At 51.6% G+C, this 22,749-nt stretch overlaps 1 protein-coding gene across 3 annotated transcripts in view; it reads left to right on the top strand.

The window, feature by feature from the left end:
- LOC139317438 (KAT8 regulatory NSL complex subunit 1-like) overlaps positions 1 to 22,749 on the top strand; it is a 58,089-nt gene that overhangs the window by 23,567 nt on the left and 11,773 nt on the right. For 2 of the 3 annotated variants that reach the window (XM_070944497.1, XM_070944499.1), the window contains exons 2-11: positions 927 to 1,068; positions 3,313 to 3,501; positions 6,345 to 6,472; positions 6,863 to 7,070; positions 7,903 to 8,068; positions 12,295 to 12,432; positions 13,277 to 13,449; positions 14,556 to 14,677; positions 20,096 to 20,150; positions 20,571 to 20,683. In XM_070944497.1, coding sequence (XP_070800598.1) covers positions 927 to 1,068; positions 3,313 to 3,501; positions 6,345 to 6,472; positions 6,863 to 7,070; positions 7,903 to 8,068; positions 12,295 to 12,432; positions 13,277 to 13,449; positions 14,556 to 14,677; positions 20,096 to 20,150; positions 20,571 to 20,683 — 1,434 coding nt within the window. The remainder of the gene's footprint in view (positions 1 to 926; positions 1,069 to 3,312; positions 3,502 to 6,344; positions 6,473 to 6,862; positions 7,071 to 7,902; positions 8,069 to 12,294; positions 12,433 to 13,276; positions 13,450 to 14,555; positions 14,678 to 20,095; positions 20,151 to 20,570; positions 20,684 to 22,749) is intronic. The other variant, XM_070944498.1, reaches the window with a different exon arrangement.

Raw genomic sequence — 22,749 nt, forward strand, 5'->3', positions numbered from 1 at the left:
AACCCCGAGCAGAGGCAGCAGCGCAGGCAAAGAGGCAGCGCTGCTTTGCCGGCGCGAACGGCCTCCAATGTGGATCCCAGGCAGCGGCTGTCAATGGCATGGGCGGTGCGCATGCGCGCTAAGAGAAGCTACCCAGTGGGCATGCGCGTGCCAGGAAATAAACTTCTGGTTTCTAGTGCACGCACGCGCATCGGCCACCTAGTCTTCTGGTTACTGGCGAGCATGCGTGTGGGACGATCAGGTAGCCAGCTGATCTGCTGGTTTCTGGCACAGCCGCATGCGTGAAGGCCTGCTGATCGGCGCACGCACATGTGCACCAGTAACCAGAAGACTAGCTGGCTGATGTGCATGTGTGCGCCGGAAACCCGGAAGAGGAATGGGCACCGCCGTGCGTGTCAGGCAACGCGTGCCATAGGTTCGTCATCACGGGCCTAGACCATCTTTATGTAGAGCAACAATTCATTGCCATGAGGTGCCATGTTGAAATTCCAGTAACCAGTATGAGAGAGAGAGCAGTAACACCAAATTTAACACACCTGCTCCCCTTCACACCTGAGACCTTGTACCACTAATGAGTCACATGACACCAGGGAGAGAAAACGGCTACTTGGGCCCCATTTGGACATTATCACTTAGGAGTGTACTCACTTTTGTTGCCACCAGTTTAGACATTAATGGTTGTGTGCTGTGTGAGGGGACAGCACATTTACACTGTTATACAAGCTGTATACTCACTACTTTTCATTGTAGCCAAGTGTCATTTCTTCAGTGTTGTCACATGAAAAGATATACTTAAATATTTACAAAATGTGAGGGGGTGTACTCATTTCTGTCATATACTGTATGTATGTATGAATGGTTTTAAAACCTTGTGTCTCTTAGTGTGAAGAACGCTAACACCCATGTGCCAATGTTTCTGTTTTCAGGCGCCGGCTGGCGCAGCACCAATGGGCAATGGAGAGATCGGCCATCATCTGTCGCTGGACGTGGTTACAAGCTCAGGTGTTGGACCTGGAGTATCGGATAAGGCAGCAGACCGACGTTTACAAGCAGCTCCGTGCCAACAAGGTAGGGCAAGCTTCCTTTCCGGAAGCATCTTTGTACGCCCATATCAAAATCCAGTTAGTTTAGTGACCGTTCGAAAGTTTACCACGGCGCTGGAAAAAAACAGGGACCTGTGACAGCTTTTGTGAACCATTGCAACATTCTTCCCCCCCCCCCCCCAGGGGTCATAGTGCTCAAAATGCAGACTGGCTTGCCTTTACGAGGGTCGCACTGTCCCGGGGTCAGGGGATTCCCCTTTGGGGGCGGCCTTCCAACGTGGAAGCTGGGTTCACTTAATGACTGACTTCACAATATGTAGAGATGCACTCAGAAAGGTCATAAAATTGGGCAAAGCTCACATCCCAACTAGGTCACATCATCAGTGCAAGAGGAAGTGTGGGGTTTGCTCTCTGTTTATATGTACAGTCCCAGCACTGATGACGTTCCCTAGTTGGGTCATGAAACGTCTGCAAGAAAACCACCAAGCTCAGAGAGCACCAAGCAACCCTAATTCATTATTTCTATTTAACATGGGTGGGTCCCGTCCCCCCCCCACCTCCACCAATTATTTTGTAAGCTGCTGTGAATCTACTGCCACAATCCACTGGAATATACAAGTACAATACACAATACAAATAAACGGCACACCACACACTGATAAAAGTTAAAACATAGAAGAGAAAACATTTTATCAGTATGCCAATGAATTTTCTAAAGCCTGTGCCATTTATTCAGACCAAATAATTAACACGACGGTAAAGGTTCCCCTCGCACATATGTGCTAGTCGTTCCCGAATCTAGGGGGCAGTGCTCATCTCCGTTTCAAAGCCGAAGAGCCAGCGCTGTCCGAAGACCTCTCCGTGGTCATGTGGCAGGCATGACTAAATGTCAAGGGTGCACAGAACTCTGTTACCTTCCCACCAAAGGTGGTCCCTATTTTTCTACTTGCATTTTTTATGTGCTTTCGAACTGCTAGGTTGGCAGAAGCTGGGACAAGTAACGGGAGCTCACCCTTTTATGCGGCACTAGGGATTCGAACTGCTGAACTGCCAACCTTTCGATAGACAAGCTCACTGTCTTAGCCACTGAGCCACCGTGTCCCATTATTACGTGCCTTATTTTACGCCAATTGTTTATTACTTCAAATCGAAGATGGTGGCTTAGATTCATTTCTTTTTTTGAATTTTTTTTTTCCTCTTGTCTGTGTTTGCTCAGGCCAAACTAGAATTAAGTAGTTTTGAGGCTTAGCTGGCTCCGGGCATCACAACAGCATCTTCGTATGTTGTGCAATCTGGATCACATTCATTGATATTCACCGACACACCCTGCGTGTGAGCAAACGCAGCTTTTGTGTGTTCTCGGAGCCGGCATTCGTTCGTAGGAACAGAGCCTCTGAGTTTGGCTTTGAACATTGGTGAATTAAAACGGGGAAAAAAATGAGAATTTTATTGACTTGAGGTTAATAAAACAGATTTGCAACCCAGGGAAGGTCAAAGGCTGGGGAGTCTCTTATCTGCAACTAGACTTGAGGGAAAGTTTTGTAAAGGTTTTATCACAAACATGTCACTTTTGTACACATCTGGCAGCACAGGGAGTCCTCGACTTACAACTATTCCTTGGGTGACCGCTCCAAGTTACGATGGCACTGGAAAAAGACCGTTTTTTCACACGACCTTTGTAGCATGTAATCTAAATTCAGAGGCCTGGCAACTGGTTCATACTTACGATGGTCAAAGTAACCCGGGGTCACATGATCCCCTTTTGCGACCTTTTGAGGGTGTTTCACACTTACGACCCTCTTAAAGCATGCTGGTTGGGTGACTTTGGGCAAATCACCAGGAGAGGGTGAATTCTAGTACCACCTTAGGTTAGGGATGAAAGCTACTTGAGTGATTTTGGGTCAATCAGCAGGAGATGTTGACTTCTAGTGTCGCCTTAGGCATGAAAGCTGGCTGGGCGACTTTGGGCCAATCACCAGGCGACGGTGAGTTCTAGTCCCACCTTAGGCCAAGCTGGCTATATCAAAGCAGGGACAGGGCAGACCTCTGAGCCTCCCTCAAAAAGCGTTTCGTTCATGAAGTCACCATCTAGAATCAGTAAACTTTGGTGTAATCTCCAGAATTATGAGCGTTGCACCATCCTACCTCAGGCAGGACAAATGCCCCGTTTTGTTGTTTTTTGTTTGAGTATCCGCTGCCTTGGAGATTAACATCTGTCCACCCTTAACAAGAGCTTCTAAATACAAGGTTGTTTTTTTCCCCTCCCCAGGGCCCAGTTATCCTGGGCAGCCTCCAGCAGGAAGATGGGCTGAAGCCGCCGAGTCGCCTGGCCTCACCTGCAGGGGTGATGAACTCCAGGAAAAACCCAGCACTGCCACCCTCCTCCCCCCACCTGAAGGTGCCCAGTGGAATATCGCCTTGCATCCCTTCTTATCTCCTCCAAAATGCTGAAAAACAGGTTTGTATTGTAGCAGATGTATCCAGTGGCAAGGAGCAGTGGTTGACCCTGAAGGGGAATTTTGGAAAAGCTGCGTTGTCAAAGTCCTTATTTCTTTGATCGAGCGGGTGAAAAGAAAGGGAAGATCTTAGATCCGGGCCATCCAAACTTGGCCACTTTAAGATGGGTGGACTTTAACTTCCAAAATTCCCCAGCCAGCGTGCTTTAAGAGGGGTGGGCTTCAAGTCCCAGAATTCCCCAGCCGGCATGCTGTTGTGGCCCATCAGCTGCCAGCAGAGCTGGCAGCAGACTCAGACAATGAGGAGGTTGGGGAGGAACTTGGGCCAGTTCTTGAGTCTGGGGAAGGCTCTGATGGATGCTCTGCGTTGGACACTGAGATAGAGCCAAGGCCGTCCAACATTTCCCAGCCACCGGAGAGGCAGCTGCCTTTGGAGGCTGATATGAGTGAGGAGGAAGAACTGCTGGGGCCTGTTCCAGATGCATGTATGCACAGAGCAGTTAGGAGAGGTGAACAACAGAGGACAAGGAGTCGACTCGGGAAGCAAAGCGCACGTGGATGCTGAATGGCCCCTCCCTGCTGGGGAATAAATAGAAGGAAAGGGGAGTGGTTGTTGTAGGAGACAACAGTTTATATTTCTGAAGATTTTGCTCATTGTGTTTCGTGCCACAAAAGCTGCTTGCCAGAACTTAATTTGCAGCCTTTGGGCTGGGAGCTCACGGCCTTGCAATTACGCAAGGAACTGATAAGGTCTGTTACTGCAGTTAACTCCTTGAAGGACTATTGCCTGGACTTTTCAGTGGGTGAATGCAATTACAGTCAGGTCCAGAAATATTGGGACATCGACACAATTCTAACATCTTTGGCCCTATACACCACCACAATGGAGTTGGAATGAAACAAACACAATGTGCTTTAACTGCAGACTGTCAGCTTTAATTTGAGGGTATGTACATCCAACTCAGGTGAACGGTGTAGGACTTACAACAGTTTGCATATGTGCCTCCCACTTGTTAAGGGACCAAAAGTAATGGGACAATTGGCTTCTCAGCTGTTCCATGGCCAGGTGTGTGATATTCCCTCATTACCCCAATTACAATGTGCAGATAAAAGGCCCAGAGTTCATTTCAAGTGTGCTATTTGCATTTGGAATCCGTTGCTGTCAACTCGCAAGATGAGATCCAAAGAGCTGTCACTATCAGTGAAGCAAGCCATCATTAGGCTGAAGAAACAAAACAAACCCATCAGAGAGATAGCAAGAACATTAGGCGTGGCCAAAACAACTGTTTGGAACATTCTCAAAAAGAAGGAACGCACCGGTGAGCTCAGCAACACCAAAAGACCCAGGAGACCACGGAAAACAAGTGTGGTGGATGACCGAAGAATTCTTTCCCTGGTGAAGAAAACACCCTTCACAACAGTTGGCCAGATCAAGAACACTCTCCAGGGGGTAGGTGTATGTGTGTCAAAGTCAACAATCAAGAGAAGACTTCACCAGAGTGAATACAGAGGGTTCACCACAAGATGTAAACCATTGGTGAGCCTCAAAAACAGGAAGGCCAGATTAGAGTTTGCCAAACAACATCTAACAAAGCCTTCACAGTTCTGGAACAAGATCCTATGGACAGATGAGACCAAGATCAACTTGTACCAGAGTGATGGGAAGAGAAGAGGATGGAGAAGGAAAGGAACTGCTCATGATTCTAAGCATACCACCTCATCAGTGAAGCATGGTGGTGGTAGTGTCATGGCGTGGACATGTATGGCTGCCAATGGAACTGGTTCTCTTGTATTTATTGATGATGTGACTGCTGACAAAAGCAGCAGGATGAATTCTGAAGTGTTTTGGGCAATATTATCTGCTCACATTCAGCCAAATGCTGCAGAACTCATTGGATGGCGCTTCACAGTGCAGATGGACACTGACCCAAAGCATACTGCAAAAGCAACCAAAGAGTTTTTGAAGGGACAGAAGTGGAATGTTATGCAATGGCCAAGTCAATCACCTGACCTGAATCCCATTGAGCATGCATTTCACTTGCTGAAGACAAAACTGAAGGGAAAATGCCCCAAGAACAAGCAGGAACTGAAGACAGTTGCAGTAGAGACCTGGCAGAGCATCACCAGGGATGAAACCCAGCATCTGGTGATGTCTATGCGTTCCAGACTTCAGGCTGTGATTGACTGCAAAGGATTTGCAACCAAGTATTAAGAAGGGAAAGTTTGATTTATGATTATTATTCTGTCCCATTACTTTTGGTCCCTTAACAAGTGGGAGGCACATATGCAAACTGCTGTAAGTCCTACACCGTTCACCTGAGTTGGATGTACATACCCTTAAATTAAAGCTGACAGTCTGCAGTTAAAGCACATTGTGTTTGTTTGTTTCATTCCAACTCCATTGTGGTGGTGTATAGGGCCAAAGATGTTAGAATTGTGTCAATGTCCCAATATTTCTGGACCTGACTGTAACTCACAAGAGGTAAATAAAGAGGGTTTTTTTGTGACAAGGAGTCTGTTTCTTGCTTCTGCTAAGGCTGGGTCAGAACACATGTTTTAAAAGGGGAGGACTCCAACTCCCAGAATCCCCCAGCCAGGAATTGTTTGGCTTTGGTGGGCTTTGTGCAGAGAGGGCTTCGAAAGCCGCCAATCAGGGAAATGTTCCCTGCTGAGATGGCAAATGGGGTTGAGCGTTTTTCAATTGTTCCTTTTGTTTTAATGGTTTTAATTTTTTATTCATTTAATTTAATTTGTTTTTATTCTTACCCTCCTCTGGCTTTTGCACCGCTGGGAAATAAAACATGTTTTCGGAACCCAAATATATTTTTGCATTTTTCTCTTCTAGAATTCTCACCTCGCCCAGTCCTTAAGGAACCTGGTCTGTCAAAATCCCTCCTGCGCCCCCATCAATGGGTCTCCGGAGCCCCACAAAGCCTGCCTGTCCCCCCATCAAGTCAATGGAATCAGCAACTGGTTAGTTATCCCATAAGATTTCAGCAATACAATTTATGATTAACAGATTATTGTGGTAGTTATCCTACAATATTTAAGTGGATAAATTTACAACAAACAGATCACTGTGTTAGTTATCCTACAAGATTTAAGTTGATAAATTTATAATGAACAGAGTATTGTGATAGTTATCCCATAAGATAAAGTCAATAAAATGGTGGGGACCGTTGGGACCTTTGAACGGTCATAACTGGAGGACCGCTTGTAGTTGTGCTACTCGTTTCCTGCTGATTTCTTTTGCAATATTTGGGGCAGGAAGGTTATAATTCCTTCCTACACAACAACATCCCCATTAAGTTGTATCCGGAATATTTCTCCAGTGGGACAATTTCTTCTCTTTCACCCTCCTAGCTTGAGTGCCTGCGCCACCAGTGGCAGCTCTGCAGAAGGCCCAGCCGCCGAGCAGCACCTCAAGAAACCCACGCCGACGAACCACAGCCTACCTGCCGTGGCCTCGGCCCTGGACAACAGCTGCGTCGCGGCCCGGATCCGTCCCATCTACAGGTACAAGAAGCGCCGGCTGGTGAAAATCAACTCCATCACTCACCTGAACAGAAAGGTAAGTCTGCAGCTGAAGGCGAGGCAGACATTTCAAATGGGGTCCTTGGGGCTCTCTGAGCTGGGTGGTTTTCTTGCAGACATTTCATGACCCAACTAGGGAACATCAGTGTTAGTAAGGCTAACTGATGGTGTTCCCTAGTTTGGGTCATGAGATGTCTGCAAGAAAACCACCAAGCTCAGAGACCGCCAAGGACCCCACAGTAGTCTTCCTCCTCCTCCTCTCCATAAACCCCCCCTCCCTTCTAGAACTTATGTTCCCTAGTTGGCTCACAAAACATCTGTAAGAAACCCACCCTTTTCTACACAAACCCCTCCCTTCTAGCACTGATGATGTTCCGTAGTTGGGTCATGAAAACCCCCCAGCTCAGAGAGCACCAAGGACCCCACAGTCTCCTCCTCCTCCTTCCTCCTCCCTTCTAGCACTGATGACATCCCCTAGTTGGGTCATGAAACGTCTGCAAGAAACCCACCCAGCTCAGAGAGCAGCAAGGACCCCCACAGTCCTTTCCCTCCTCCCCCTCCCCCTCCTTTTCCTCAGTATAACAGAGTCAGAAGGTACCTTGGAGGTCATCTAGTCCAACCCCCTGCTCAAGCAGGAGATCCTCACAGAATTACAGTCGGAAGGGACCTCGGAGGTCCTGTAGTCCAACCCCCTGCTCCAGTGGAAGACCGTCGCCCATTTCAGACAACTGGCTATCCCGTCAGTTTTCTTAAAATCCTCCAGCAATGAAACACTCCTTTCAAGGCCTAACCCAGGGGGGACCTAAGAGCTGTTCTGGTAGTTGTCATTGTCGTTTGATGTCATCACTGTGTCCTCTCTTGCCCTGCAGCCGCCAAAACCTCTCAGCCTGAAGTGCACCTGTGAGCAGCCCAACTCCTGCATTTTGTGCGACTTTAAGGCCTCGCTGCCGACTATCAACCTGGAGGCCATGTCATTGGAGGAACGCATCGCTCTGCTGGACTCTGGCTTCCACCCCATCCTCTCCTTTCCGAATGGCGAGTAACTTGACACTGCCTGCAACTCCTTCTCCCCTCCGAAATTACTCTCTGGCCTCCTTCGCTTTTTCCCCTCCGTTGTGTTTGCAGGCACAAAAAAAACCAGGCTTGTTTCCTCACTTTACGACTGCAATGGAGCCCAACGTTTCTGTTGCTAAGTGAGACAGCGATGAAGGGAGGTTTGCCTCCTTTTACTACCGTTCTTGCCATCGTTTAGGGCATCCCAGCCGTTGTTAAGTGAGCAACATGGTCATTGAGGGAATCGGGTTTCCCCGTGGACTTGGCTTGTCACAAAAGGGGATCGCGTGAGACCGAGACACTGCAACCGTCATAAATACGTGTCAGTTGCCAAGCCTCGTGTATCCCACCAGTTAAATTGGTCACATGGTCGTTGAGTGAATCAGGATTTCCCCATGGACTTGTGTGAATCAGGCTTTCCCCATGGACATTGCTTGACAGAAGGTCGTGGAAGGGGATCGCGGGACCCTGGGGACCCTGTGACCATCATAAATACGAGTCAATTGCCAATAGAATGGAATAGAATATAGAATAGAATGCAGAATGGAATGGAATAGAAAAGAGTAGAAGAGAATATAGAATATGGAATAGAATACCGAATAGAATAAAATGGAATAGAAAATAGGATAGGTTATAGAACCGTGTTGGCGAACCTATGGCACGTGTGCCGGAAGTGGCACGCAGAGCCATTTCTCCAGGCATGTGAAGCCATCGCCCGTTCTTCTTCTGGGTTCTGGTACGCCGGTCATCTGGTTTTCATGTGCACGGGTGTGCCAGAAATTGGAAGAGCAGCCACCCATTGCACATGCACACTCCAGGAAAACGATCTTCCTGTTTCCAGAGTGCGCATGCGCACCGGCCAGCTGGTCTGGTTTCTGGTGCGCATGCAGACACAAAGACCAGCAATTGGCGCGCGTGCCAAAAGACGCAGAGAGGGAATCCCGGCGGTCACTTCCTAAGGGAGCAGAGCAAGGTAAGCCAGGGATTCCCTCCCTCCCTGCCCGCGTGAGCTACTTGCGCGGTCCCAGGCGGTCCGGACCACCAGTGGACCAGCAGCCTTTTGCCCACGCTGCTCCCCCAGTCAGAAGGGGGTGCGGGGAAACACACGAGGAGGCCGCGGTTGCTGCCAGCCGGGCCCACCTGCCTTTTCCGGTTGGTGGGCGGCTGAGGCTTGCAATGAATGGCGCAAGCAGGACTGCAGCTCCGCCCCCGGGCTGTAAATGTGCCTTGCAGGAGCGGAGGCTCGGGAGAGTCGAACCCTCCTGCCTGCCTTACGACAGGCCTTTCCAAGGCAGGGCTGGGCTCTCCAACCTTGGCAACTTTGAAAACTCTGGGAGTTCTCAAAGTCCACAAATCTTAAGGTTGCCAAGGTTGGAGAGCCCTGTTCCAAAGGGCGCCTGCAACCCACGACAGAAGGAGCTGGAGTTGTGGCTGTGCCGGCCGTCCCGTCCCCCCCCACCCCATTCGGCTCCCTTCCCCCAGCCGCCTCCTCCCGCCATCAGGCTCAGCGTTTGCAATCGCTGCAGGTGGGAATCGTCTGCGCTGCCGGCGGATCCCGGGTTTCCTCCTCGCTGCGCTCCGAGGGACCCAGCAAGGGAGCACCAGGACCCCGGCCGCGCTGCGCTCTCCCCCGAGGCGGCCCCAGCTGGACCCCTGCCTGGCCTGGCGAGCAGAGAGCGAAGGGGCGCCGTCTCCGGCCAGCCCGGCACCTGCTCTCTGCTTGGAGGACCTGCTGCTGTCTTTAGGAATGGTGCTGAGCCGAGCTGCCCCGGGAGGAGCGGCCGCGAACCGGCGCTGTGCTCTTGGCCTCCGACTGAGGGAATCAGCCCTCTCTGTGGGGAAACCCACAGCAACACGCGGGGAGAGGCAACTTGGTGCGAAGCGGTGGCCCCGAGGCTGGACTCAGCTTGCCAGCCTTTTGGGGAAAGTGGAGCTCCGGTTCCCGGCTGCGCCTGCTGGTTGGGAAGCTCAGGCCCTGAGCAACGGTGGCTCTTGGCCTTGCTGGTGTGGGGCAGAGGGAGCGTGGGGGAGTTTGTGAGGGCTGCTTGGAGGGACCTTTGGGGAGGTTTCAGCAGCCGGAGATTAAATGAAAAAATCTGGAGAAGCTAATAAACTAAACAATTGATCCGATACAGAATTTTCAGACCAGCCGCCGCCTGAAATGCAATGCACTTATCCTGCGGCTTGTATAAACCGCTCCCGCCCCTTTCAAAATAGCCACCCGGCGCTTCCCTTGGGCGCTCAGGGCCAGCAAGAAGAAGGGGGGGGAGAGGCAGGTGCGCCGGCGGAGATGGGCTTTGGCTGCTTGTTCTGCTGCGACCCTGAACCCTTGCTTGGGCTCCTCCCCGCTGCCGCCCGAAAATGCTTTCCTCCCTGGAAATGCACATTCCAGAGCCGAGGCTGGCAAGCTTTGAGTCCAGCCTCGGGGCCGCCGCTTCGCACTGAGTTGCCTCTCCCCGCGTGTTGCTGTGGGTTTCCCCACGGAGAGGGCTGACTCCCTCAGTCGGAGGCCAAGAGCACAGCGCCGGTTCGCGGCCGCTCCTCCCGGGGCAGCTCGGCTCAGCACCGTTCCTAAAGACAGCAGCAGGTCCTCCAAGCAGAGAGCAGGTGCCGGGCCGGCCGGAGACACCACCCCTTCGCTCTCTGCTGACCAGGCCAGGCAGCGGTCGAGCTGGGGCCGCCTCGGGGGAGAGCGCAGCGCGGCCGGGGTCCTGGCACTCCCTTGCTGGGTCCCTCGGACGCTGGTGAGTTGGCAGGCAGGGCTGAGAGCGCTGCCGCCGGCTTGGGAACAGCTGTCTTGCCAGGGTAACTGGTTGTCCTCCGGTAAGAGGCGCGCCGGCCCTCTTGGAAAAAGTGGGGGTGCATGCGTGGCGGGCGCACACATGCGCAGTGGGGTTTGCATGTGCGCATGTGCAGTGTGAGGCACATGCGCATTAGGAGCATGGTGGGGGTCATTTGCGCATGCGCAAATGGGGGCACCCATTGCATTATGGGTGCTGGCATGCGAGAGCGCGTGAGGGTTTGCGTGCTCGGACTTTTGGCACGCAATGCCAAAAAGCCTGTAGTACAGTGGTCTAAAGCACTGTTATTAACATCTGCTGCTTGCAATTACTGCAAGTTCAAATCTCACCAGGCTCAAGGTTGACTCAGCCTTCCATCCTTTCAAAGGTAGGTAAATTGAGGACCCAGTTGTGGGGGCAATAAGCTGACTTTGTATAAATATACAAAAGGATGAAGGCTATTGCTTAACGCATTGTAAGCCGCCCTGAGTCTCCGGAGAAGGGCGGCATATAAATTAAAGCAAAAAAAAAAAAAAAGGTTCGCCATCACTGTTATAGAATATGGAATGGAATGGAATGGAATGGAATGGAATGGAATGGAATGGAATGGAATGGAATGGAATAGAGAACAGAACAGAACAACAGAACAGAACAGAACAGAACAAAGAATGGAATGGAATGCAGAATGGAATATAGAGAAGAGAATATAGAATATGGAATGGAATAGAATACAGAATGGAATAGAATGAAATAGAAAATAGGATAGGATATAGGATATAGAATGGAATAGAATAGTATAGAATGTAGAATCGAATAGAGAATAGAAAAAATAGAGAATAGAATAGAATAGAATAGAATAGAATAGAATAGAATAGAATAGAATAATAGAATTAGAATAGAATAGAATACAATAGAATAGAATAATAGAGAATAGAATTAGAATAGAATAGATGGAATAGAAACATTACTGTCACTTTAAATGTACACTAATCAGCATACATTAAAATGATATTTCCTTGAATTCAGCCCTCCAAAGATAACCATTATACATATACCCACATACACGCACACGTATGACAGAGAAACACCACAGTCTTCATTCCAATGTATACATACACAGGGCGAAAAACAAAAGATTCCGCCAGCTTACACATGGCGTAAGGATCCGAAGCCGTTCACCTGTTACTCGAAGAGGACTAGCCCCTTGACCTCGGTCTCAATTTTTGTAGCGTTCTTTCCACCCACTCAGGCAAAAAGAGAGCCCATCGGTCTCATCCATTCACCCCTTTTTCCTCCCACAACTTTCAAAATTTAATTATTATATTTTTATATACTAATTTATATTTTATGTAATAATTTATATTTTTATATAATTATATTTTTAATATAATTTATATGTTTTATATAGTAATTTATATTTTTAAACAGGCAACCCCCTGCATTTACACTTCGAGGCCTTGCTCCGAGAAGACCATTGGCGGACCCCCAAAACTGACTTTCTGAAGCTGCCCCATGCCGGCTTGAAAGACTTAACCAACGTTGGTTCCCCATTGCTTTCCACTCCGGGTAAAGTAGCCACATGTTGTTGTTGTTTTTTTGGTCTCTTTAACACCATGTCCCATCTCCCTGATGGGCCTTGTAGTTCGAAAGAGGAATCGAAACCGGTTGCCAAGCATCTGAATTTCGATCACGGGGTGGTCGTCGTTGCCTGCTTTGGAATATGGGGCAGTCCTCGATGTATGACCGCCAACAATTCAGCTGCTAAGGGAGATGTTAATTAAATAAATTTTGAACATGTGATGAACATTCTTGCCCCTGTCGTTAAATGAATCCCGGCCATGGTTCAGTGAGTAACATGGTCGTTAAGCGAATCTGGCTTTCCCCTTGATGGGAGCCCCCAATTTCCTCTGGCTGGGTAAGACTTTGTTTTTTAAAAAAGTTGCCCGTTTTATGACCTGTACGGCCCTACCATCGTGAAATGAATCGCTGCAGTGGTTAAGTTAGTCAGATGGTCGTTAAGTGAATCTGGCTTCCCCGTTGACTTTTCTTCGCCGGAAGGTGGCAAAAGGGGAATCGCGTGACCCCGTCAGAAATACGAGTCAGTTGCCGAGTGTCTGAATTTTGATCACAAGATTGTAAAGGGCGTAACTCTGAAAAATGGTCCTAAGTCCCTTGTTTCAGGGCCGTCGTAACATTGAACTGTCACTAAACGAACTGTCGTAAGTCGTGGACTCACTTTAATGGGAGGGCAATGAAGAAAGACATCTTTCCATGGAATGATCAGAAAATATTTTATCGGGACCAGAAAACCTGGATCGGTGGTTGGCAGAGGACGGGGTCAATGGTGGGAATCGTCCTGACTTACGACGGATTTCACTGACGCATCTTCTATTCCTTCCCTTTTTTCCAGGCGCTCTGTTGAAAGGATTGGCCGGCTTTGGCCTCTGCGCCCCACGTCCTGCTGCCAACAAACTGGGTGCTTCACTCCAGGCGCCGCCTCTGTGCCTCGAAAACCCCCCCGTTCCGCACATCAATCACGTGCCCCCTCATCCCGCGACGGCCAGCAACAGTAGCTCCGTGTTGGTGAGTGAGCCGGAAGGAGATCCTTCGGCCGTGTAGAAAAAGAGCGCAAGCCCACTCCCTTCCAGCACTGATGACATTCCCTAGTTGGTTCGTGAAACGTCTGCGAGGAAACCTTTGCATGGAGGACCGAAAACCCCATAGTTGTTCTCTTCCTCCTCCTCTTCCTCCCCCTCTTCGTCGTCCTCTTTTTCTACTCATTTATTGTCTCCTCCTCTTCTTCATCCTCCTCTCCTCTTGTTTACCTTCGCCTTCTCATTGTCTCTTACTCCTCGTCTTCTCCTCGTTTATTGTCTCCTCCTCCTCCTCTTCTAGCTGCTCCTCCACCACCTCCTCTCCATAACCCCCTCCCTTCTAGCACTGATGACATTCCCTAGTTGGGTCGTGAAACATCTGCAAGGAAACACTGGCAGGGAGGACTGAGAACCCCATAGTTGTTCTCCTCCTTCTTGACTGCCTCTTCTCCTTCTCCCCATCTATTGTCTCCTTCTCTTCTTCATCGTCCTTTCCTCCTCCTCTTCGCCAACTCATCTATTGTCTCTTCCTCTTCTTTGCCTTCTCCTTCTCATCTATTGTCTCCTCTTCTTCTTGCTCCTTCTCCCTTCTCTTCCTCTCCATAAACCCCCTCCCTTCTGTTACTGATGACATTCCCTAGTTGAGTTCTGAAACATCTGCAAGGAAACAACCAAGGACCCCACAGTCCTCCCTCCCCCTTCCTTCCCTCCCTCCCTGATAATGTTCTCTAGTTGAGTCATGAAACGTCTGATAGAAAACCACCCAGCTCAAAGAGCACCAAGGACCACACAGTCTTCCACCTCTCTGCAAACCCCCCTTCCAACACTGATGATGTAACCTAGCGGGCTCATGAAACGTCTGCAAGACAAACCCCCCCTCCCACCGCCCCACTAAAACAGACCATCCCTTCAATCCCGACCTACACACATCCCATTGTGTAATAGGGAAGCCCCCCAGGACCGTTGCCTCATGTCCATCCCATCAAAATCCCCCCAAAAGACCCTTTCGGGATTCAGAGATACAACGCCCCAGGCGTTGTCTTGTTGGTTTTACCGATTGCGTGTTGCGTTTTTTTTTCACACACAAACCCCTAGCAGCCTGCCAAGAAGAAAAAAGTGGAAACATCCTACGATATCGACAACATCGTCATTCCCATGTCCATGGCCGCCGCCACCCGGGTGGAAAAACTGCAATATAAAGAGATTTTAACCCCCAGGTGAGTTCCTTTATTTTATTTACTTTAATTTTGAGGGGGGGGATACTCAAATCGATTTCCTGAGGAATTCGGAATCTGGAATTTTAGAAAGTGAAGAATAAGTGGAATTTAATTTGAGGAAGTCGTTCCATTACCGGGGAATCCTCGACTTCACGACCACAATGCTGGCCCCAACTTTCTGTTGTGGAGAAAGACGGTGGTTAAGGGAGATGCTCGGTTGTTAAGGAAAGCTTGTTAAGTGAGTTTGTCCCCACTTTTCCTGCCGCCATCGTTAAGGGAATCACTGGTTGCTGAGTGAATCACAGGGTTGTTAAGTGAAGCATTTTTCAATGAGTTTTGCCCCAGTTTAATAATAATAATAATAATAATTTTATTTCTATACCGCCCTTCTCCCGAAGGACTCAGGGCGGTGTACAGCCTATTTAAAAACACAAAAAACACGACAACAATTAAAATTTAAAATCATTAAATAATTAGGCTCCAATTAAAATCCCAGAAATTTAAAATACCCCAATTTAAAACATTATGTTAATAGCCCTGCCTGGCGGAACAACAGGGTCTTCAGAGCGCAGCGAAACACCCGGAGGTCGGAAATCTTTCGTATTTCGGGGGGCAATTCATTCCACAGGGCTGGAGCTCCCACAGAGAAGGCCCTCCCCCTGGGTGTCGCCAGCCGACATAACTTGGCTGATGGCACCCGGAGGAGACCCTCTCTGTGGGAGCGAACTGGTCGGTGGGAGGCTATTGGTGGCAGAAGTCGGTCTCGAAGGTACCCGGGTCCTATGCCATGGAGCGCTTTAAAGGTGGTAACCAACACCTTGAATCGCACCCGGAAGACCACTGGGAGCCAGTGCAGCTCGCGCAGGAGGGGTGTCACATGGGCACAACGGGTTGCACCCATAACCACCCGCGCGGCCGCATTCTGGACCAGTTGGAGCCTCCGAGTGCTCTTCAAGGGGAGCCCCATGTAGAGAGCATTACAATAGTCCAACCGGGAGGTGACAAGGGCGTGAGTGACCGTGCGCAAGGCGTCCCGATCCAGAAAGGGCTGCAACTGGCGAATCAGGCGAACCTGATAAAAGGCCCCCCTGGCCACGGCCGTCATATGCTCTTCTAAAGACAGCCGTGCGTCCAGGAGGACACCCAGATTGCGAGCCCTCTCTGTGGGGGGCAAAGATTCACCCCCAATTGTCAGCGATGGCACCTGCTGACCATATCGGGGCGCCGGAAGCCACAGCCACTCGGTCTTGGAGGGGTTGAGTCTGAGCCTGTTCCTCCCCATCCAGGCCCGCACGGCCTCCAGGCAGCGGGACATCACATCAAGGGCATCGTTGGGGTGGTCTGGGGTGGAGATGTACAGCTGAGTATCGTCAGCGTACAGATGACACTTCACCCCGAAACCACGGATGATCTCACCCAGCGGCTTCACATAAATGTTGAACAGGAGAGGCGAGAGGACCGACCCTTGTGGCACTCCCCATGCGAGATGCCTCGAGGTCGACCTCTGTCCCCCTGCCAACACAAACTGCGAGCGGTCGGAGAGGAAGGAGGAGAACCACCGCAAAACGGTGCCCCCTATTCCTAACCCCCTCAACCGCTGCAGCATGATACCATGGTCGATGGTATCAAAAGCCGCCGAGAGGTCTAATAGGACTAGGACAGAGGAGCAGCCCCTGTCCCGAGCCCTCCAGAGATCATCCACCAACGCGACCAATGCCGTTTCAGTGCTGTACCCCTGCCTGAAGCCCGACTGGTACGGGTCTAGATAGATAGCTTCATCCAGGTGCCGGGGAAGTTGTCGTGCCACCACGCTCTCAACAACCTTCGCCACAAAACGAAGGTTGGAGACTGGACGATAGTTGGCTAATTCAGCCGGGTCCAGGGAAGGCTTCTTGAGGAGGGGCCTCACTACCGCCTCTTTCAAGGCGGCAGGAAAGGCACCCTCACTCAGAGAAGCACTTATAATCCCCTGGAGCCAGCCTCGTGTAACCTCCCGGGAGGCCAGCACCAACCAGGAGGGACACGGGTCCAATAAACACGTGGCGGCACTAATCTTACCCAGAACCCTGTCCACATCCTCGGGAGTCACAGGATCAAACTCCTCCCAGGTAACATTCTCAAGACCTGCCCTCGTCTCCTCCCGTGGACTCATCCAGTCGGAGTCCAAGCCATCCCGAATCCGAGCGACTTTATCGTGCAGGAATTGCACAAAATCCTCAGCGCGACCCTGCAAGGGATCTTCCCGCACTCCCCCCCGGAGGAGGGAGTGGGTCACCCTAAACAAGGCGGCTGGGCGGTTCTCTGCAGATGCGATAAGAGCGGAAAAGTGGTTAGACTTTGCCGCTTTTATCGCCACTAGGTAGGTCTTGATATAAGACCTCACCTGTGTCCGGTCGGAATCGGATTGGCTAGTCCTCCAAATGCTCTCTAGGCGTCTTTTCCGACGCTTCATCTCTCTCAGCTCCTCAGAAAACCAAGGAGCCAGTTGAGATCGGCATCGGGTCAGAGGCCGCAAAGGCACGACGCGGTCCAAAGCTCCAGCGGCCGCCCTTTCCCAGGCGGCCACCAGCTCTTCAGTCGAGTCGTGTGTTAGGGTCTCAGGACACGGCCCAAGCTCCGTCAGGAACCTTTCGGGTTCCATCAGGCGCCTGGGACGGAACCATCTAGTTGGCTCCGTCTCCCTGCGGCGGGGGGCGGCGGTAGGAAAGTCTAGTTGGAGGAGCGAATGATCTGTCCATGACAAGGGTTTAATATCTAGGTCCCCTCTACCAAGATCATTCAACCACTGACCAGAGACAAAAATCAGGTCCAGAGTGTGTCCCCCTATGTGAGTGGGGCCTTGAACTAACTGGGTCAGGTCCATGGCCGTCATGGAAGCCATGAACTCCCGAGCCACCTCTGACGCCTCACCCGCGGATGGAAGGTTGAAATCCCCCATGACAATAAGTCTGGGGGTATCAACCGCCACCCCGGCAATGACGTCGAGTAGTTCGGGCAGGGTCGCTGCCACGTGGCAGGGAGCCAGGTACGTAGTCAGCAAACCCATCTGCACCCCACGGCCCCACTTTACACAGAGGGACTCACATCCGGCTATCTGAGGAACAGTGGTCTCCCTCGGACAAAGACTTTCCCTAATAATCACCGCCACTCCCCCCACCCCTCCCCTGGGCCCTTGGCTGATGAAATGCACGGAAACCTGGCGGGCACATCTCAACGAGGGGGACCCCCCCCTCCTGGCCCAACCAGGTCTCCGTGATACCTGCCAGGTCCGCACCCCCCTCCGAAATAAGGTCACAAATGAGGGGGGCTTTATTAACCACCGACCTGGCATTACACAACATCAGCCGCGGACCCAGGGCCTGAGACTCTACACAACCCAGGACACGAGTCACGCATCGGGGGCCGGAGTGCGCAATCGCTCGTAAACAGCGTATGCGCACCCCCGACACTTGATATGGCCCCCTGCGTCCGTCATACCTGCCCCTCCCACTCATTATTTCAATTTCACAGCCCTTCCTGTCATCCCCCTGCTTCCCGGTTGAATTTCCTTTCGCGACCCTCCTGCTGCAACTAATCGACCCATCATCCTGCTCGGTTGCTATCTGGACCCCCCCAGGTCCGCTTTTACAACCCCCCCCCCTCCCTCCCGGGTCCCCTTAAAATTTTTTTAAAAAATTTTCCTAAAAAACCCCTCAACCCCCTCTTCGCTACATGCCATCTCTCGGGGTTCCAAAGCCCGTCATCAAGATAGGCCCTCGATAATGTGGAGGGCCAGGCCTGCGAGAGGGGGGAGTCTCGCAGCGCAAGAAGGTCGGCTTTTTGGAGCATCAACCGAACCAGCGATGGGAAAAAGGCCAGTCCGGGGGTCTATCATAGTCCAAAGGGGTGACTGAACATACAGATCACAAAAATGTCCATTTGTAGAGCTGGACTCCACTGTCCTCTCACGACAGGGAGAAGGTCCAATGTTCTTTTTCTCCAACAGAGGCTAATAGCCAACCATCCTCTCACGATGGCCGGTCCCGTTACAAGGGTTAACGGGAACAATGTTCTATCCTCCCCGTTGGGATACAAAAATCCCTCAGTTCTTTCAAATGGTGTTCAGTCTCTCCTACCAGCGAGGACATGAGTGGAACATAGTGGGGGGGGGGGGGTCCAGGATGTCCAGAGCATAGTAGTTCGTAAGCCCCACCCCCCATGAAAAGGTGGGGGGGAAGGCAGGGGGAAGGAGGGGGGGGGGGAAACAATATCCCCAGAGGAGGGTAACATCTCCTCCTCTGCCGATCTGTAAGTCCAGGCCCCCTCACTTCGGCTTCTCCTCTCCACTCTCAGCAAGCCACCACTGCAGCATTCTGTGGCAGACGTCGCACCGGAGCCAGTGTCACCCCCCACCCCAGCACCATAACAGATGCATGGGGGGGGGCAACCAGCGCCGCCAACTGGCCTCCACCGCCAGCACCGCCTTGGTTCTGCTGCTTTGAGTGGGGGGGGGGAGGGGGAGGAGGGGGGGCATCGCCCCACGGCCGTTCGTACCACCGCCGGAGCCACCGTCCCCCTCCAGCCCCTCTTCTCCGATGGAAAAAAAAACAAGGACCGCAGCTAGATGACTCTTTGCGGCCACGCCAAGCTGCTCCCACCATCGCTGCTACCGCCATTCCCGCTGCTGCTGCTGCCGCCGCCATCACCGCCGTTGCTTTCTCGGCGCCCTCAGCTGTTCTTCGGCGCCCTCAGTTGTTTACGGCGCCCTCACCGCCGCCACAACCTCGCGGGGCTCCAGGCAGTCCCACAGCGCCCAGGAAGGTCTCACAGCGTCGCCGCCGCCGCCGCCGCCGCCGCTACCAACCCTGCGGCGCTCCGCGGCGTCCTCGGCGTCCCAAGCACCCTTCAGGACCTCTCCCAGACCGCTAGCCCCTCGCTCCAACCATGATGTCACAAGGGGAGCAAAAATCCTCCCCAGGTTGGGCAGGGTCTCTCCTCACTGGGGCTCGGGGTCGCAGGAGGATTTAGCGCCCCTACACCCCTCGAAAAGGCCAAATAGCCCCCATCATCAGATCGGGAGCTCACCCAGCACCGCCATCTTCGAGCATGCGCATGCGTATAAAAAAGTTTAGGACCTTTCTTGCCACCGTTGTTAAGTGAATCCCTGCGGTTGCTGAGTGAGTCACACGGTTAAGTGAAGCATTTGTAAAGTGAGTTTTGCCCCATTTTAGGACCTTCCTTGCCACCATCGTTCAGTGAATCCCTGCAGTGGTTAAGTCAGCCACACGGTCAATAAGCAAATCCCACTTCCCCCTTGACTGCTCGTCAGAAGTTTGCCAAAGGGGATCACGTGACCCCGGGGACCCTACGACCGTCATAAACAAGTCGAGGACTCCCCACAAATCAAGCGATCAATCACCTCTGTTTTTCTCCCTTTAGCTGGAGAACAGTGGATCCCAAAGAGTTAGTGATCTTAGAGGAAGCAGACACAGAGGTAAGAGGGCACCCCCAGGTGGCCCCGTGTGGTTGTGGGTCCATCCCCAAGCTCGTGTATGTGTGTGTGTGTTTCACCATACACATTGCGCCACCCCAGCCACAATCGGGCAAGGGGCTAGATGGATGTTGTGAATTCAGGAGTGGAGGGAGGAGGGGGGTTGCTGCCTCCAGATCATAACGGCCAACATGTGACACCTGGCCCAGTATGGGGAGGACCCAAGTGCCTGATGACGTTCCCTAGTCAGGTCATGAAATGTCTGCAAGAAAACCACCAAGCTCGGAGAGCACCAAGGACTCCACAGTCCTTTTCCTCCTCCTCTTTGTAGTCTTCTCTTTTCTTTTCCTCATGCCCCCCCCTCCCTCCACCATTTCCAAACTTGATTGGAGACCTTTTGACCTTAACTTTCTTTTTTTCTAGCTGGAAGACACTTCAGATGAAACATATCTGACCTATCACCAAAAATATGAAGAACTGGAACGGGCCCGCTGGGATTCCTGGACCGGAACGTCCTCCCAGAGACGAGGAAACAGGTATTTGTTCCCACAGGCTCTTGGTTGCCCCTCCGGAGAGTCTCTTTCCACACAGAGAGATGAGTTCAGGTCCTTGGGTTGAAGAACGAACTCCCAATGTGCCTTATAGTTTCTCTACCCTATAAGCCTCGGTGTCAGCGTGGTGGTAGCTCCTGGTCTTAGATATGCTGAGGTTGCAAATTGAGAGAGCGCAAGAGAGAGAAAAGATGGATAGGTAGATAAGATGATAGAGTTGATATAGATGGAGAGAGCGGCATGGATGGATGGATAAAATGTTACATGATAGATAAGATCATAGAGAGTTGATATATATGGATGGATGGATTGATTATTATTATTATTATTATTTATTGAATTTGTATACCGCCCTACTCCCGAAGGACTCAGGGCGGTGAACAGCCAGATAAAAGACATATAATACAAATGTTAAAAAGCATTAAAATACAATTAAATAATTTGGCCCGGAAAACGAAATTTAAAACACCCCAAATTCTTAAGACAAATTTAAAATTTAAAATTTTTTAAAAGTTTAAAGAGAGGTTAGGCCAGGCCGGCCTGCTGAAAAAGAAATGTTTTGATGGCATGGCGAAAAGCGTGCAGGTCCGGGATCCTCCGTATCTCCGGGGGGAGCTCATTCCAGATGGCAGGTGCCCCCACAGAGGGGGCCGCCAGTCGACATTGTTTGGCCGACGGCACCCTGAGGAGCCCCTCTCTATGGGAGCGTACTGGTCGGTGAGAGGCCACTGGTGGCAGAAGGCGGTCTCGTAAATACCCCGGTCCTAAGCCATGGAGCACTCTAAAGGTGGTAACCAAAACCTTGAAGCGCACCTGGAAGACCACCGGGAGCCAGTGCAGCTCGCGCAGGAGGGGGGTCACATGGGAGCGCCCCGTCGCTCCCATAACCACCCGCGCGGCCGCATTCTGGACTAGCTGGAGCCTCCGGGTGCTCCTCAAGGGGAGCCCCATGTAGAGAGCATTGCAGTAGTCCAGGTGGGAAGTGACGAGGGCATGAGTGACCGTATTTAACGAGTCCCGATCCAGAAAGGGACGCAACTGGCGAATCAGGCGAACCTGATAAAACGCCCTCCCGGCCACAGCCGTCAAGTGCTCTTCTAAAGACAGCTGTGAGTCCAGGAGGACTCCCAAGTTGCGAGCCCTCTCCGTGGGGGCCAACGACTCGCCCCCAATAGTCAGTGATGGCACCAACTGACTATATCGGGATGTCGGAAACCACAGCCACTCGGTCTTGGATGGGTTGAGTCTGAGTCTGTTCCTCCCCATCCAGATCTGTACAGCCTCCAGGCACCGGGACATCACTTCAAGGGCATCACTGGGGTGGTCCGGGGTGGAGATGTACAGCTGGGTGTCATCAGTGTACTGGTGGTACTTCACCCCGAAACCACAGATGATCTCACCCAGCGGCTTCACATAAATGTTGAACAGAAGGGGCGAGAGGACCGACCCTTGTGGCACCCCACATACAAGGGGCCTCGGGGTCAACCTCTGCCCCCCTGCCAACACTGACTGCGACCAGTCAGAGAGGAAGGAGGAGAACCACCGCAACACGGTGCCTCCCACCCCTAGCTCTTCCAGCCGGTGCAGCATGATACCATGGTCGATGGTATCAAAAGCCGCTGAGAGGTCTAATAGGACCAGGACAGAGGAGCAACCCCTGTCCCGAGCCCTCCAGAGATCATCAACCAATGCGACCAATGCCGTTTCCGTGCTGTACCCAGGCCTGAAGCCAGACTGGAACGGATCCAGATAAGCCGATTCATCCAGGTACTGAGGAAGCTGTCGTACTACCACACTCAACAACCTTCGCAACAAAACGAAGGTTGGAGACTGGACGGTAGTTCGCCAATATTGCCGGATCCAGGGAAGGCTTCTTGAGGAGAGGTCTCACCACCGCCTCTTTCAAGGCGGCGGAAAAGACACCCTCACTCAGAGAAGCATTTATAATTCCCTGTAGCCAGCCTCGTGTAACCTCCCGAGAGGCCAGCACCAACCAGGAGGGACACGGGTCCAATAAACATGTGGCAGCACTCAGTCTACCCAGTATCCTG

The sequence above is a fragment of the Pituophis catenifer genome, unplaced genomic scaffold, assembly GCF_029215685.1.
Source record: "Pituophis catenifer annectens isolate HBS135680 unplaced genomic scaffold, rPitCat1.0.hap2 SCAF_5, whole genome shotgun sequence".
NCBI lineage: Eukaryota > Metazoa > Chordata > Lepidosauria > Squamata > Colubridae > Pituophis > Pituophis catenifer.